Source organism: Marmota flaviventris, chromosome 5 (genome assembly GCF_047511675.1).
Source record: "Marmota flaviventris isolate mMarFla1 chromosome 5, mMarFla1.hap1, whole genome shotgun sequence".
Taxonomy (NCBI): Eukaryota; Metazoa; Chordata; class Mammalia; order Rodentia; family Sciuridae; genus Marmota; species Marmota flaviventris.
In genome coordinates this window covers 153,408,188-153,423,941 of record NC_092502.1, presented here as the reverse complement: position 1 = coordinate 153,423,941, position 15,754 = coordinate 153,408,188, and the positions used below count along the sequence as shown (strand labels likewise).

Genomic DNA, 15,754 nt, shown 5'->3' with positions numbered 1-15,754 from the left:
AATAGATGTCTTATATAAACTAAAGGGATGGAGAATTTAGAAACAAAAGTCAGTTGAACAGTTACAAGTCTGGTTGATCAGTCCATTTGGTCTCAGTGATGACAAGATTCCTTTATCTTGGAAACATCAGCGTATTAGTTCATCAGGGCTGCTGTAACAAATACAAATGGGTGGCTCAGAACAATAGGAAGTTAGTGTCTTATAGTTCTGGAGTGGGAAATCACTGTGGACGGGCCCTAGGGAAGAGTCCAGGCCTCCCCAGCATCTGGAGTTCTGCTGTGGTCACTGAATTCCAGCCTTTTCATGACATGCTCCCTGCACCTGTGCCCAAACCTATGCCCTTGAGAGAATGTGAGATAGCAGTTAGACACGAGCAGTGGGTGATAACTTAAGAAAACACGCAGTACAGAGCAAATCGGTCAGTGCACAGCCCTGCCTCAGTGGTGCCTCGAGGTCTGACCAGATAGCTGCTTCAGGACCCCCGCCCGCCTCTCAGCTCTAGAAACTATTCCTCTTGCAACAAGAGGACGATAGATAAATTCGGGGAAGGACAAAGATGTTTGCTCACAAGGGCCTAACTGCTAAGATGTCTTAAATCTAAGACCCCACATGAACACAGACCAGAGATCCCCAGAGAGGAAAGCAAGATGATTAAGATAGAGCTCACCCACCATAAATAAAAACCTGTTCCAGCCAGGACCTGTCAGCCGGGCCAAGATGGTCAAGAGTTGCCCTTGGGTTGTTAGCTAACCTAGAGCCCAGAGGTGACAGTCGGGAGGGAGGGACCTTCTAACCATCTCTCTCCTACCTCAGTAAAAGCTGAGACACAAAGAAGTGAGCTGTGGCTCTCCTCTCTGGATGGACCCACCCTCTCCCTGGGGGGTGCTCTCCTCTTCCTCTTCTCTTCTAATAAACTTTGCTATACTTTTACTAAGTCTTGCTTGAAATCCTTTTATGCAAGAACACAAGCCAACAATACAGTGCAACCTTTGGTCAGATCGTATCTCTGGTATCATCTTAGCTCCTTATCAGGAATGTCAGTCATGCTGGGTCAGGAGCCCCCTCATCTGTCAGAACTTCATCTCTCCATCCCCTCCCCAGTATTGAGGATTGAACCTAGAAGTGCTCTACCCTGAGCTACATCCCCAGTCCTTTCATTTTTGATTTTTGAGACAGGGTCTTGCTCAGTTGTTGAGGCTGGCCTCGAACTTGCAATCCCCCTGCCTCAGCCTCTTGAGTAGCTGGGATTAGAAGCATGAAACACTGCTCCAGTCTCAGAACCTCATCAAAACCTTAGTTTCCAAACTAAGATCACATTTGAGTTAGTGGGGATTAGCACCTCAATGCATGAATATTTGCTTCTGGAGTTATTATACGATATAACCCATAATAATCACATAATGCAAGGTGACCCATAATAATCAGAATAGAAGGTTCTAGGTTGGTTCATGGTCTCCCTTTTATCCCTTACTGGCTGCAAAAGGCAAGAGTCAGAAAGATCGAGAATGAAGGGGCTGGGGATGTGGCTCAAGCGGTAGCGCGTTCGCCTGGCATGCGTGCGGCCCGGGTTCGATCCTCAGCACCACATACAAACAAAGATGTTGTGTCCACCGAGAACTAAAAAATAAAATAAAATATATATATATATATAAAAAAAAGATCGAGAATGAAAATCTATTTTAACTTTCTTTCAAGAATCAGATCCTTCAACGACCTAAGAATAAGAACAGAAAATGCAACTTCTAGAAGAAAACTTGTAGGGTCAACACTGCCACATACAGTAGGACTCTGATAGCTTAGGAAAGAACTCCAAGAATCAATAAATAGAATGGCATCACATTTTCACACAGTAAAGGAAACAGTGTGAGGAGAGAACTACAGGATGGGAAAAATTGCCAGCTACTCTCCCACAGAGAAGAAATATCCAGAATATATAAAGAACTCAAAAAACTCAACACAAAAAAACCCCAAATGACTCATTCAATAAATGGGCAACTGAACGAAATAGATACTTCTCGAAAGAAGTAGTACAAAGGGCCAACAAATATATGAAAAAAAAAAAAGTTCAACTTATTTAACAATCAGGAAAGTGAAAATCCAAATACAATGAGAGTCCATCTCACTCCAGTCAGAATGGCACATCTGAAAAAGATGTGGGAAAAAGGAACACTTTTACACTGTTGATGGGAATGTCAATTAGCATAGCCATTGGGGAAATCAGTAAGGAGGTTCCTCAGAAAGCTAATAATGGAACGATCCTATGACCCAGCTATACCACGGCGTGCTATTTATCCTAAAGAATTAAAGACAGCAAGCCCAGAGTGGTGGGGGCACAGCTGTAATCCCTGCAGCTCAGGAGGCTGAGGCAGGAGGATTGTGTGCTCAAAGGCAGCCTCAGCGACACTGAGGCGCTAAGCAACTCAGTGAGACCCTGTCTCTAGATAAAATACAAAATACGGCTGGGGATGTGGCCCAGTGGTCGAGTGCCCCTGAGTTCAATCTCCAGTACCCCCCCCCCCAAAAAAAAACCCTCAAAACCCCCCCAAAACGAATCAGATCCTTAGATCCTGACTGCCACTGACCTCAGATGCCCTTGCAGCCAGCTGTGAGAGGCACTGTGGTTTGCTGGCCTCTGGCAGCCTTCCCTCTGACAGCAACACCTCACCCCCGCCACCCCATCACCACTGCCACCTCTACTGCTGAAGTGGAGGGAGGCCAGTTCCTAGGTGGCCAACAAGAAGCCATCTGGGATTCTGGCCAGTCCCACAACATGGGCGTAATCTGAATGCGCGTGCGCAGAGCCTGCTGGGAGTTGCATTCCACACATGCACTTGTTTTGTTCAGTCTTGGGGATTGAACCCAGGGCCTCACACACTCTGGGCAGACACTCTACCACAGAGCCCTTTTGACTTTTTATTTTTACATAGGGCCTCAAAATAAGTTGCTGAGGCTGGCCTCAAACTTGAGATTCTCCTGCCTCGGCCTCCCCCTGGTAGCCAGGATCACAAGCGTGTACCGCCATGCCTGGCCCTCACCCACCTTCTTGAAACAGGTCAGTTTGCCAAAAATCAACCTGTGGAATAACTGACTTTTTTTTTTTTTTTTTAAAAAAAACCATTTAACAATTTGTCAAATTTATTGATTTCTTTAAAAAATACACCTTTCTTAAATTCGTATAAGTTTACAGCAACTTGTACTGAAAGGATAGGCAGAGCTGCAGAGGACTGTGGGAGCCCCGGGGCCTCGGGCTCTGCGTTCTCCCTGCCTCTCTTTGCCCCCCTCTGCCATCCTGCCCATCTTTCTGCAGCAGGCTCTCTTCTCTTTCTGTGAACACTGTCTCTCCCTCTTTTCCTGATCTTCAGCCCACTCAGTCTCTCTCCCTCTCCTGATCTTGGCTTTCCCCCTCCTCTGACTTTCTCTGGGGTTGGCATGCAGGGGGTGCTGGGTATGGCTGTGTAGGCTGTCCACTGCACAAAAGTGGCCTGCCGGCTCTGCCTGCCAGGATCCATCTGGACGGGTGCCCACGTCCATTGTGTACAAAGGGACTGGGGAGGCCTCAGCGGCAGCAGCAGCCTGTGCTTTGCATGGATTCTTCTCCACACCCTGAAACAGAGGGGCCCCTGCTCTTGGCTCCAGCTCCCCAAAGCTAAACCAGCAGGGAGCTTGAGAAGAGAAACACCAAATGCTCTTAAAATGCCGTCTGTGAAGTCACAATGAAGACTGGTCAGCTATAAGCCACCAAAACTGTTCAAGCTGATCCACCTAGCATGAGGATTATGAACTTCAGAAAGAGTTAAAAAAAAAAAAAGACATGTTTTGGGTAAACTGGCAAATTTGGTCATTTTAGCAGCCTGATCTGTTGACTTTCACCAAACTGGCCCGAGATCCAGGAACTGGGTGGTCTGTTACCCTATTAGGGTACTTCTCCCCACCAGCAGTATTGCTGGAGAGATGCACCCCACCCTGGTCGCCAGCTTGTAGTTTCCCCTCCAGTCGGACCTCGCAGGCATACAGAGGCGGGTTCCTGTAAGCTTGGTGTGACTGGCCTCCTTCCCTGAGCTCAGCTCTGGGCAGTTCATCCCTGACACTCTCCTCTCAGCTCACCATCTCCTCACTGACTACACACAGCTGTTTTTTGGGGGGGTGGAGGGCGGGAAGTGGGTACCGTGGCACTCCACCACTGAGCCACGTCTCCAGCCCTATTTTGTACGTATTTAGACACAGGGTCTCACTGAGTTGCTTAGCACCTTGCCGTTGCTGAGGCTGCCTTTGGACTCACGATCCTCCTGCCTCAGCCTCCTGAGCCGCTGGGATTACAGGCTCGTACCATTGTGCCTGGCAACACACACAGCTCCTTAGGACACACTGTCACTGTGTTCACAGTCAGAACACTGGCCACAGGGACCACACCTCTACAGACAGGTTCAGTGCTCCAGCAGCCTCTGCTCCCCGAGGGTGTGCGTCTGGATGGCCTGTCTGTAATCGAGTCTCCCCTTGTACCTACGACTGGCTGGCTTCCTAGAGCAGGCACACCCTTTGAAGCTCTTCTTCCAAATGGCTTTACTCTGGATATATTTTTGGATCGTGATGTCCTTCACCTCAAACAGCAGCTTGCCGGTCTGCGGTCCCCTTGCTAATCTCAGTCTGCACCATGCCCACTCCCTCGTTGCTCTTGAGGGGGTTCATTTTTAGATGACAGTCTGCCGTTTTGAAGCAGCAAATCTTTTGAACTGACTAAAGATGCCCCTTTCCCCATCCTCTCTCTCTTCAGATGGTGAGATCAGTCAGCACTACCCGTGGAGCATGCTTTGAAGGACTGAAAGCAGGATGCTAACAGGAACAGAAACCCACTCCTGTTTCTCTGCTCTACGCTCCTCCTGAATTCACCTGGTTTTCCAACTAGGCAGAGGACATTAGCTGCTTTTCTTGAAACCTAGTGATTAAAAAAGCCTTTTAGGGTAAGGGTGTGAGGGCAGAAGCAGCTTGTGGAGTAGGTAGATACTTCAAACTTAAATTGAAAATCTATAATAGGGAATACATGTCATCGTAGCACACTGTAATATCAGTCTCTTATTGTCCAAAGTGACAGTAGTATTTTTCAAAGGTCAAGTCAGGCATTGAACCCAAATTGTCATGGCCTGAAAAGGAGCCCTTTCTGATGAAAAGAGATGAATTTTGTTCTGGGTAGTGTAAATTTCTCTTCAAAATGCAGGTAGTGCTGAGCTTGGTGGTGCATACCTGTAATCCTAGCGAATAAGGAGGCTGAGGCAGGAGGATTGCAAGTTTGAGGTTAGCCTCAGCAACTTAGCAAGACCCTGTCTCAAAATATATAAAGGGCTAGGGATGTGATTCAGTGATTAAGTACCCCCTGGGTTCAATCCCCAGTACCAAAATAAAACAAAACAAACCTCCAAGTGCAGTTAGTATCATTGCATCATTGAGTGTCTGTAGGGCCCATGGGGTCAGCCTTCTCTAAGACTCAGGGATAAGAGTTAACTTCCCCAAAGAGCTAAGCACAGGAAATCATACTACTGTTGGGTGGTGCTCAGGAAGCTGTAGAGTCATAAGGAAGCTCACACTTTATACATAAAATCATCTACTGGAATACACAGGGAGCACACTGCTGTTGAGTTGTTTCAAATGACCTCTGCTACATTAATTTCCACACATTAAGATGTTTTAAAAGTCAAACAATAAAAATAGACTCAAGAGTAAAGGGCCTCTTAAGAACTTTAAAAATAGAATAAACTGAGCATAATGAAAAAACCGTGGCTCAGGAAGGCAGCTGGTGTGTGTGTGTGGGGGGTGTCTTCCTGATCCTCACCCCAGCGAAGAGCTAGCTGATTGCCCACTTACTGTGCCCCTCTGTCGGGCAGAACAGCAGACCCTACGGACCACATCCCAGGCCTGCCTGATGCGGCTCCGAGCCCAGGAGCAGCAGTGATGTGTAAGAACAGCTATGGCAAGTGGAAGAAAAGGCTTGTGCACCTCAGAGAGGCAGATTCATGTGGAATTCAGAAAAACACGGCTTTACATTTTTCTATGTGTTTTTTTTGATGGCAATTTCTCTAGCCAAGACATTGGATTGACTGATTTAGTCATGATAAGGATGATGAATGTGAGAATTTTATAAGCTAACCCAAATACCATGGTTTCTAATGTTAAAGAAGCCACCATTTCTTCAAGCATGATGTCAAGCACTCTGGTCTGGAAGCCCAAGGACCAATATTTGTTCTTATTCTTTGGAAACAGCACAGTTCACAGGACAGGGCCCCAAAGGGCTGAGTCCTGGCCTGTTCTGCTGGGTACTTGGACAAGCTGCTTGTTCTGTCTGAGTCATTTCCTCTTCTGAAAATTATAGGTTTTGACTAGTTCATCTCCAAGTTCTGTTCCAAAAAAGAATTCTGAGTCTTTTATTTCTCAGGTGAGTATTTACTGAGATACTTCTAGTTATAGATGTTTTTTCAATCTGGGAGTAGAATAATTAAATACATAAAACCTTTACCTGAGAGACGTAAGCCTTTTTCCAGATCCTAAGTCATTATCACTTCCAAATAAACTTGCTACAGAATTTTTTTTTCTTTTTTTCTTTTTTGATACAGAATCTGGCAATGTTGCCCAGGCCGGCCTTGAATTTGCGATCCTCTCACCTCAGCCTCCTGAGTAGCTGGGATTACAGGTGTGTACCATGGCAGCCAACACTATGATTTTGTACACGTACAAATTATTGCCCAGGAACCACAAGAGAGGACTGTCCTTACACCCAATGCAGTCAAGTTCCCCGTCACACGCCCTTCCAGCTGTGGGAAGATGTTTATATGGGGGAAGAAGGCGGAGGTAGACCTCCGGTGGCAAGTCCGGCACAGCCCAGAGCTGCTGGCTTTCTGTGTGAATGACGTCCAAGTCACAGAGCCCGGTGCGGACTCAATTCAACTTTCAACTCCCAGTCCTTTAACAAAGTCTCCAAAAGCTGAGGTCTTTTCCTAGAATAGAAACTTCTCTGTTTTTTCCTAAAATATTCTTTTAAACAGTTTCAAAGTTGTTCAGTGTTTTGCTAATATTTTAGGGAACTATGGAAAAACTTGCACACTACAGAAGGAAGGAATGCCAACGGAGAGGCAGGTCGCCTGGGGTCACCAGCGCCACCCCAGCAGGCCACGCTATCAGAGCTCCTCCCACTGAGGCAGCGTGGGGAGAGGTTTCGGACGTGCCCACTTCACAAGGGTCAGAAGGGTGTGAGGGGCACTGTTAGTGGGGATGAGCAGTTGAGGGCATGAGGCTATGTCTCAGAGAGGTCAGAGGCCTTCTGTGACGGGCCACTGTCTGGAGTTATCCCTGTCACAACCTACTCAGGTGTGGGAGCGATGCATCAGATATTAAGTTGTAGCCCGCAAAACAATGTCTGTTCAAGGTTTCAAACGTATGGTGACTTGGTTTTAAAGGCCCACTAACAGGTCTTATCAAGTTAAATGGTCCTTAGGGTCACGGAGGGCACTCACTGTGCTCCTGTTCTCAGCATAACCCAGTGCCTTAAATAACCTTTGGTCCTTATTGGTTGCTTTTTGGACTACTGCACATACCCAGGCACCTCTACAACATACTTACATATAAAGGGAAATAGTCTATAGGACTTCATGGGAAATGTATAGCCACAACAACGAACAAGAAAAACTGAACTGAATTCAAAAGACCCCTATTTTTTGGGAGGTGGGTGGGTACTGGGGATTGAACCCAGGGGCACCTAACTACTGAGCCATATTCCCAGCCCTTTTTTGGTATTTTATTTAGAGACAGAGTCTCACTGAGTTGCTTAGTGCTTCACTTTTGCTGAGGCTGACTTTGAACTTGCGACCCTCCTGCCTTAGCTTCCTGAGTCTCTGAGATCATAGGTGTGCACCACCACACCTGGCCCCAATTTTGTTTTATCCTCATTTCATCTCTATCTTTCCAACTCCAATGGCACAGTTTACCCGGTAAGGCTGCTTATACATGTTTCTTTGCTACTGTTGATAGACATTACGGACCACCTGAAATTACACACCAAGTCCTTTCGGTTATAAAACACATACATATTTTTTCCATTTTTTGGACTTTATCTCACACATTTGAATTTCCCATGGGATGGTGATAAGCGAAGGGTGTGTGTTGTTTATTTAAGAACGTGCACCTGGACACCCACAGATGTACAGTCGGCTGTCACCCACAGGTGTTCACAGTTCTATCTTCAGCAGACAGGGCTTGGGATCCAGTAGGGGCTCAATAAAGAGGGGCAAATTATGGCTACATCAGCATAATGTAATAGGAAAGGAACTTTTACTACAGAAATAGAAAAAAAATGCCAATTAAATTAGGGAAAGGCACAGGAAATGGTTATAAAGCTGGTTCTGGATGTTTAAAAACTGGGCTGGAAATTGTTTAGCAAGACGAGAGCATTATTCAAATTAAAGGCAAAGTCTGACTTTCCTGATCAGTTAAGAGCCCTGAGAAATGCCGGAACTCGATGGCCTCCACTGAATAACCATCATTCACATTTAGGGAAGAAAACATTTTGAAGAGGGTGTTGATTGAGTTAGCACGGCATCACATTATGGAACACACGATTTCTTCCTTTAAAATGGCAATTTCCCTCTTTACAAAACACAGAGAGAGGGTGTGGGGGAGAAGGGGTGGTACGCACACCGTCTTCCCTTACCGTCAGAGACAAGGCCATGCAGACGAACGTGAACTTCTTGATGTGGGCGGCAGTGACCGTGTTGCTTGTGCTCACCAGTTTATTGCTGGGGTTATTCTGGGGAAAGAGAACGGCAGTGGTGACTGGGCCCAGGGTTATCCTTGGCTGACCCCCCCCCCAACCCCCCAGGGATCTCAAAGAGCATCCTGTTCTCCTTGATGATCCTGAAGTGCCAATTTCAAGTGACAGCGTGGAAGATGGCTGTCACATTGGGTCTCCCAGACAGCTGTCATGTTCCCGCAACACTGACCAGAGCGAATGCTGGACTGATTCAGTCCTTTTCCCGTAGAGCTGGGCTGCTCACCTCACCCTGTCCAGAGTGGCTCTGAGCTGCCCCTCGCAGCCCAGCGATGCCTTTCTAAATGCCACAGCCCTGCTCAGTGATTCTGGGCTCCTCTCCTTCCTACCAAATGGACTGAGATTCCCTTGGGCACTCAAGGCCCTGCTCAGCACGACCCAGGCTCACTTTCCCACTGTTTCTCCTCCTGCATCCCAAATGGGGCTCCCTGCTCTGCCCCGCACACCAGCGCTGTTCTTCTTCTACCTCCTGATTCTCAAACCGCCTCTCCTCAAGGGCATCATCTTCACAGCCCATCTCCCCAAAGCCTTTCTGACCTTTGGCCTCCTGGCCATCCTTTGGGCCTTGCCTTCTGAACTGCTGACCATGGGGCTCTCTTAGGGTGGACCCTGTCCTGGAACGTGTTCAGTCCCCGAGAGGCGGTGTGCCTCCGAGGTACTTAGCACCATCTTCTTTGAGTGAAGAAGGTCTCAAAGAGCATTTGCTGCACTGAATGTCCAGCCAGAACTGCAGTGGCTCAGATGTCCTCTCATGGCGTCCCACTGCTAAGCATGATCCTCACCCCATCAAACCAGAACCTGGCCCCGTGGCCAGGAAAATCAACAGAGAGAAAGATCCCCTGCCTCGTTATGCATCCAATTAGTCCCAGAGCTGACAAACAAAAACAATCTCCAACACCTGGCTCCACGTCTTGCCTAATGAGACACACGCACAGGAGCCTCGTGGAAAATGCCTTTGATTTCTGTCACTGCGGAAGCTAAGGTAATCTCCCTTCCCCTTGTGGATGCACCAGCGCAGACCTCTCAGTGAGTGTACACTTTAAAATTCTACTCTCTAAAGCATGTCTGCTTTTCTGAATAACAGACTGCACACATCCCACCATATTGGTGATCTCTCATCCACCCCAGGGTCTGTAAGAGGGATGCCCTGGTGGTGGAGTGAGAGGGGGTCACACTGAGGGAACCAGGCGACCTCACAGCACACGCTCCGCCTGTGCTGATGGCAATATGCGAGGGCTCCTGCAGGGGCACTTTTATTGGTGAAAGAGCAAATATTTTATTTGCAAAATAGCAAATATTTCTGCGAATGTGGCTGAAATGAACTCATATGCATCATTAAATTAGCATGGTCATTTCATTTGGTTGGCCTGATGTGCTCAGGAGCATATTCTTTCATGGATGATAATTAACCATTAGAGAAAATTTAAATTTCCTAATCTGACCTCACAAATCCCTTATTCTTTACTTTAACAGTCAAGGCAATAAATTTGGGAAGTCCACCCAGAGGGTCCAAGATGTTGGCACTCCAATAGTGGCTTGGTGTCCTCACTGGAATGCATGGAAACAGTGGGCGAGATTTTAAAGGGGTTCTGAGTAACTCAAGTTTCCGGCCAGAGGTGCACTCATTAAAGGGATATTTTTACAGTTTCTAACCCCTGTGATTAAGAACAAAGCAATGTTTTCCTTGGATGCTCTTACTAAGCCATACAGTGTGATATTGTTCAGCTTTATTATTTCAAGATGGCCCCAAACCAGTTTCAGATGGGACTTTCCTTGGCAGGAGGCTCTGCCATTTCAGCACCTGCCCATGTCATCAAATTGCAGTACATAATCTTATTCTCCAGAGCAAGAACTGAAAATGGCAAGAAGACTTACATCCATTTTGTTTTTTCTCTATATACCCGTTCCTTGAAATGAAACAATTTCCATCCGTAGACTGGATCCAACCCACTCAACACAGTGTCCCCCCTGTCTGCAAGTGACTCAGGCCTCCTCCAACCCAGCCTCCGTGGGGGGCAGTAATCAAGAGCATTTCTCAGCAGCAGCTGTGCACCTGGATGCTGCATGTGACTGTCTGCAGCAGGTTGTGGGTGCTCTAACAGACTGCTGAGGAGGTTCCACACCAGGAGAGTCCTGCGCGGAGGGCCCAGCTAGCTCCTGCTGGGTTGCCTGGTGGGATCCCCACCGCGTGGAGGCGAGTTAGTGTTTGTGGGTAAGCGTGGGTACACAGGGACAGAGAGAAGGTGACTGTAACACAGAAGGCTGCAGGGAGCTGCGCAACATGGAGGGACGTAAGGGCAGGAGGTGAGAGAAGAGGGGCTCGTGTGTGTATTCACATAAGCATGTACTAACACGGACTAAATTCTGCCTGCGGACTGTAGGCGCAGAAGAGGAGGTGGATGGATAGTGAGTGGTCCATCTCCACCTCATCCCCTGAGATGCTCTGTAAGGTGGGGGTAGAGTGTGGCATCTCCCCTAGGCCCCCACTCTACCTGTCTTGGTCCCTCTAAGAAGCTCATGTACCATTTCAGGGGGGCATTTTAGAGGCTGGCCTTGCTTGTGTGGCTTCCCAGGGCTCTTGTGCCCACAGGAATCGGGGTGAAGGTGGTATAGGGCAGGAAGGAGAGGCTCCAGTGTTAGCCAGACTCAGAGCCCCAAACGCCCAGGGCTGGCCTGCAGCAGACCGGGGTCAAGGGCTTTCCTCACTTCACAGAGCTGTTCTTGGGCTAAGATAAGAAGGTATTAGCAATGGCTCTGAGCTAGGACTATGGAAATTAAAGACAAAACAAGGACTATCAATGGCCGGTACAAGTGGCAGGCGACTTGGCTTCTTTTCACTTTTCCTTTTAAAACATTGCATGTTATTTTCAGTATGTTTGGCTGGCCATTTGGAAAGGCCTAGAGATCCAAATAATGTAGATGTCAGGAAACAGATATTTACTGAATGACAAGCAGGAGGGTTCTGACAACAGGTCAGAAGGGTTAGGTGCTTCCTGTGGGGGGGGGCCAGCAGCTGGGGAAGGACAGGGCTGCTGCCCCAGAGGTTTTCAGCAGGAGTAAGTGTGTTGCATCAGAACCAAACTGGACACAAGTCTTGCTGTCCAGGCAGTGTGCGTCACATGCACCCCAGCCACAGAGAGACAGCCAACTGCCTATGAGCTTAGAGTCCCAGCCTCATGTCTGCACCTTAGCCACCTAGTATGAGGTCAGCAAGGTACTAATTTAAAGAAACAAACCACAGAAACAAAATATGACATGTTAACTTTTTTTGAGAGTTTGTTTTCCCTTTTGCAAACAAATAATTTCTCAATAGGAATAACCTGAAAGTGGCCATAGGAATATCAATTTGAAAGAGCATCAATGTAAGCATAATGTGCCCTGCTATTTTCACAGGGAAATACCCCACAGTTACCTTCAGTCCCCAACACTGAGTGAACCCTACAAAGGAACGTGGGGTTGAGAAAAAGCCGTGCTCTTCCTCTGGGATCCCTGTCTATCAAACGGTTATGTTAAAAGCCTGCTTCTGACACCATGCCCCACAGGCCTCACCTTGTCAAAAGCAGGATAGACAGCACGGATCTCCGTCAACCAACCATATGGCATGTGACCCACAGGGTATGTCGCTGTCAAAATTGCCACTGCCTACAGGAGGAAAAAGGGGCAGCATTAGCGTGGGTGTCCACCAAAGCTCTCTAGTAGCTGCAGCGCCATGTGACAGGGCCAAGAGCAGATCCCTCCACACTGGGTGACCAGCATCCGCCAGCCACAGGACAGCCCCGAAAGGAGCAGAGGTGACTCCAGGAGGAAGTGACCCTACACAAATCCAGTGAGAAATAGGCTTGGAGCACTAGCTTGAGAAGCCACGATTTCAGCCAGGGTTCCTCCCCTTGGGCCCAAACAAATTCTCTCTAGCCTAGGCCAATTCTTGAGACTCAATGTGAAATTGGGAGCCCTCGCCGCACTCTGGAGAGTCTGCTCAGCCCCCACCTCCCCACCCCCATTCTGTCCTTCGGGGGACTGACACCACGGATGCAGCTTTGAGCTACTTTCCACCTCAGCTCATTCCAGGCTACTCGGCCAGCACGGACCAGTTTAAAATTTTAATTTAGTAAAATTTAATAAATGTTCATATAGGAAGAGCAATCGAAGTAATTCCATAAAAAAATGAAAGTTTCTTTTCTTATGTGATTGAAAAGAAGAAAAACCAGAACATGGCACCTAAAGCGCCATCTGCCAGAGCTCTCCCTCACTGGGAGGAAGAAGCCTGTGCTTTCCTAACGGACAGAGCAGCAGTGCCCTGCGTGCCAGGAGCTGCGGTGAGGGGTGGCGTGGCCTGGCGAGGCGTGGGGAACAGCACAGCGCCGTGAGGAGGCGCACCTCACCAGCCTTCACCCCGGCTCACCAGCTGTGTGACATGAGCCCTCCAGGGACTCCCTCTCTGTTCCTCCAGCAGAACAGTGAGAACATTAACACCCATCTCACAGGGTTGGCGGAGTGGTGAAGTGCACACAGATGCCTGCCACATAAGTAGACACTTATGTCTACTGCCGGCAATTTTCAACTGGCTCTCATACAGAATTTGCTATTTATTTTTGTTTATTTGTTTTAAGGAGACAATGGGGTTCCCGCACACAGGTCATGGAGGTCTCATACTTTTTTACTGGAAAACTTGAAGCATTCAAGTAAAAAAGCTCCTGTGACAGAAGCCACCCAAGAGGACATCCATGACTCAGAAAACAAAGTCCAGGAGCAAACCGAGGGGAGGGAAAGCGTTCTGCTTTTGATTTACGGGCTTCTCCCTGCCGGCCAATGTGAGCAGCTTCCAAGACATGGAAACTGGCAGGGTGCTCCAGGCTGGAGCCCTGCTGGCAGGGCAGGCCAGGGCTCCGGGCTCCTGCAAAAGCCACTCACATAAACAGGAGGCCCTAATGAGTGGCCACCAGCCTTCCTCGAGGATCAGCGGTGCCAGAGATGGAATTAATTCTCCAGAAGGCCGCGGAGGAGGAAGCAAATGAAGTCATTCTATTTGTTCATACCCAGCTTGAAAGAGGGAAAAAATGAGTCAACTCTTTCTTTGGAGAAGCTGCCAGTTTCCAGATAAACTTCTTGAGTTGTGAGTGAGTAAATAGAGGAGATCCTCATTTGAGGAAGGCAGACTGCCAGGGAGCACCTCATGGGTGGGTGCTGTGTGCTGCAGGGGGTGACGTGCAGGTGAGGGTAGGCAGGGTCAAAGTGGAGGTACTGTCCCTTTGGCTACCACCTGACAGATGCCATCATTCCCGCAACTACAGGGAAGAGGCCACGGGCCGCCGCCATGGAGGAACGGAAAGGCCACTGTGTGGGGGGCGGAAGACCTATTTCTAACACCAGCCCAGCTGCTGGCTACTCCTGTCCCTTCACCTTTCCTTTCTGGGCCTCCTTTCTGGGAAATGAGGATGAAGCAGATGTTTTCTTCCATAATTATAAGAATTTAAAATTACATGTCCATAAGTCACAAGAATGAGCTCCTCATGGCCTTCCCGTATGGCTTCCATAATTAAATACTGTAGAACCTTTAGAGCTCTTGAGAGGAACTGGAAATAAGTTTTAATTCTCGTTTCCCCAAAACAAGGCTTTGGCAACTCCCAGCCCCCCGCCCCCAGCCACGTGCCTACCTCTGTAGCTGCAGAACTGCCACCAAGGTCCCGGGAAACAAAGAGATTGACGATGGGCCTACTGATTCTCTGTGTGGCCAAAATCAGAGCCAAAGGCCACCAGAAGCTCAGCATCTTTCTTATTGTTGCATCTCCCTGCGTTAAGAAATGGAATTAAAGTCTGTTAAGCTCTAGAAGTAGAACAGGAAAAACAACTTAGAATGGAAGCCTTTTCTTCTTATGCCAATCATGAGTCAATTCACTGTACTTAACAGTAATATAAGGAAATGCCTCTCTGGATAAGCCAGGTTGAATTAAAATAAAACACATAGTTATTAGAAATTAATTCAGACAGTTGGCAAGCCAAGGTGAGATCAACACAGTCACCAAAGCTTGACGGTTCCCAGCCACGATCTTCCATCCAGGGAATCCCTAGCCAAGGTGTAACCCAGGCCCACGGCCTGAGAAACAGGTTTGAAATTAGTCTTTGTTTGTATCACCACACTGACCGGCTAGAAGACATGTCAGGAGGAGGCTGCTCTTAGAAACAGAAAATTATTATAATCTATTTTGGAATCACTCAGCATATATCAATATGCCTAATTTTTTCTGCACTCTGAGAATTGACTACAGGGTTCTTACTCTCAAAGCTTTCACAGAAGGCACATAAACTACTCAGAAGTATAAGCAAAGTAAAAGAAAGAAAAGGGATTTGCTGAGACCTCTGCAGCCAAGGTGTGTGCTGTTGGCAAAGCCTTGCTTTCATCGTGCAATTTTGGTTTTGATTCTTTGAAAGGGTAAGAGTTACATCACACAACCATCTCAGCCACTTTGATTTATTTCCCTTTGCTGGTGGCTGGATGTTAAGAGATGGATTGTTACTGTAAAGACCAATTTGATGTGGTTGGCCCAGTGGTGGAAATAAGTAGGGAGGATTCCACTGATGGTCTGACCTCAGGTAGAGGTAAGTGGTCAACATGATTATTGTTTTGACATGACAAAAGTGATGTGTGGTCAAGGGGGGGCAGGTGGTGGAGTGTGGTGATATATTCAGGGCTACACATGAGCATTCTTATCTTCCTTACAGCTAAATGGAAACAAACCCGACGATGCCTACCACCTGTGGGTGGAACTCTTAGCATTAAATAAATCAGCTGCTGTTCTGTTGGGATGAACAGAATGGCCACTGGGAGAGGATCTGTATCTTACTCTTGCTTGTTTCTTATTTCACTTTCAAGGCAAATCAGACTCCTCCAAGGAGGCTCCCTAGACCAATCCCAGGCCCCTTCCCTGGTTTTGGAAGCTCTCACAT

General features: G+C 47.7%; 1 protein-coding gene across 1 annotated transcript in view; it reads right to left on the bottom strand.

The window, feature by feature from the left end:
* Ankh (ANKH inorganic pyrophosphate transport regulator) overlaps positions 1-15,754 on the bottom strand; it is a 136,634-nt gene that overhangs the window by 20,714 nt on the left and 100,166 nt on the right. The window contains exons 6-8 of the mRNA XM_027950369.2: positions 14,464-14,598; positions 12,359-12,451; positions 8,693-8,788 (exon numbers count right to left, since the gene is read on the bottom strand). Of these exons, the coding sequence (XP_027806170.1) occupies positions 8,693-8,788; positions 12,359-12,451; positions 14,464-14,598 (324 nt within the window). The remainder of the gene's footprint in view (positions 1-8,692; positions 8,789-12,358; positions 12,452-14,463; positions 14,599-15,754) is intronic.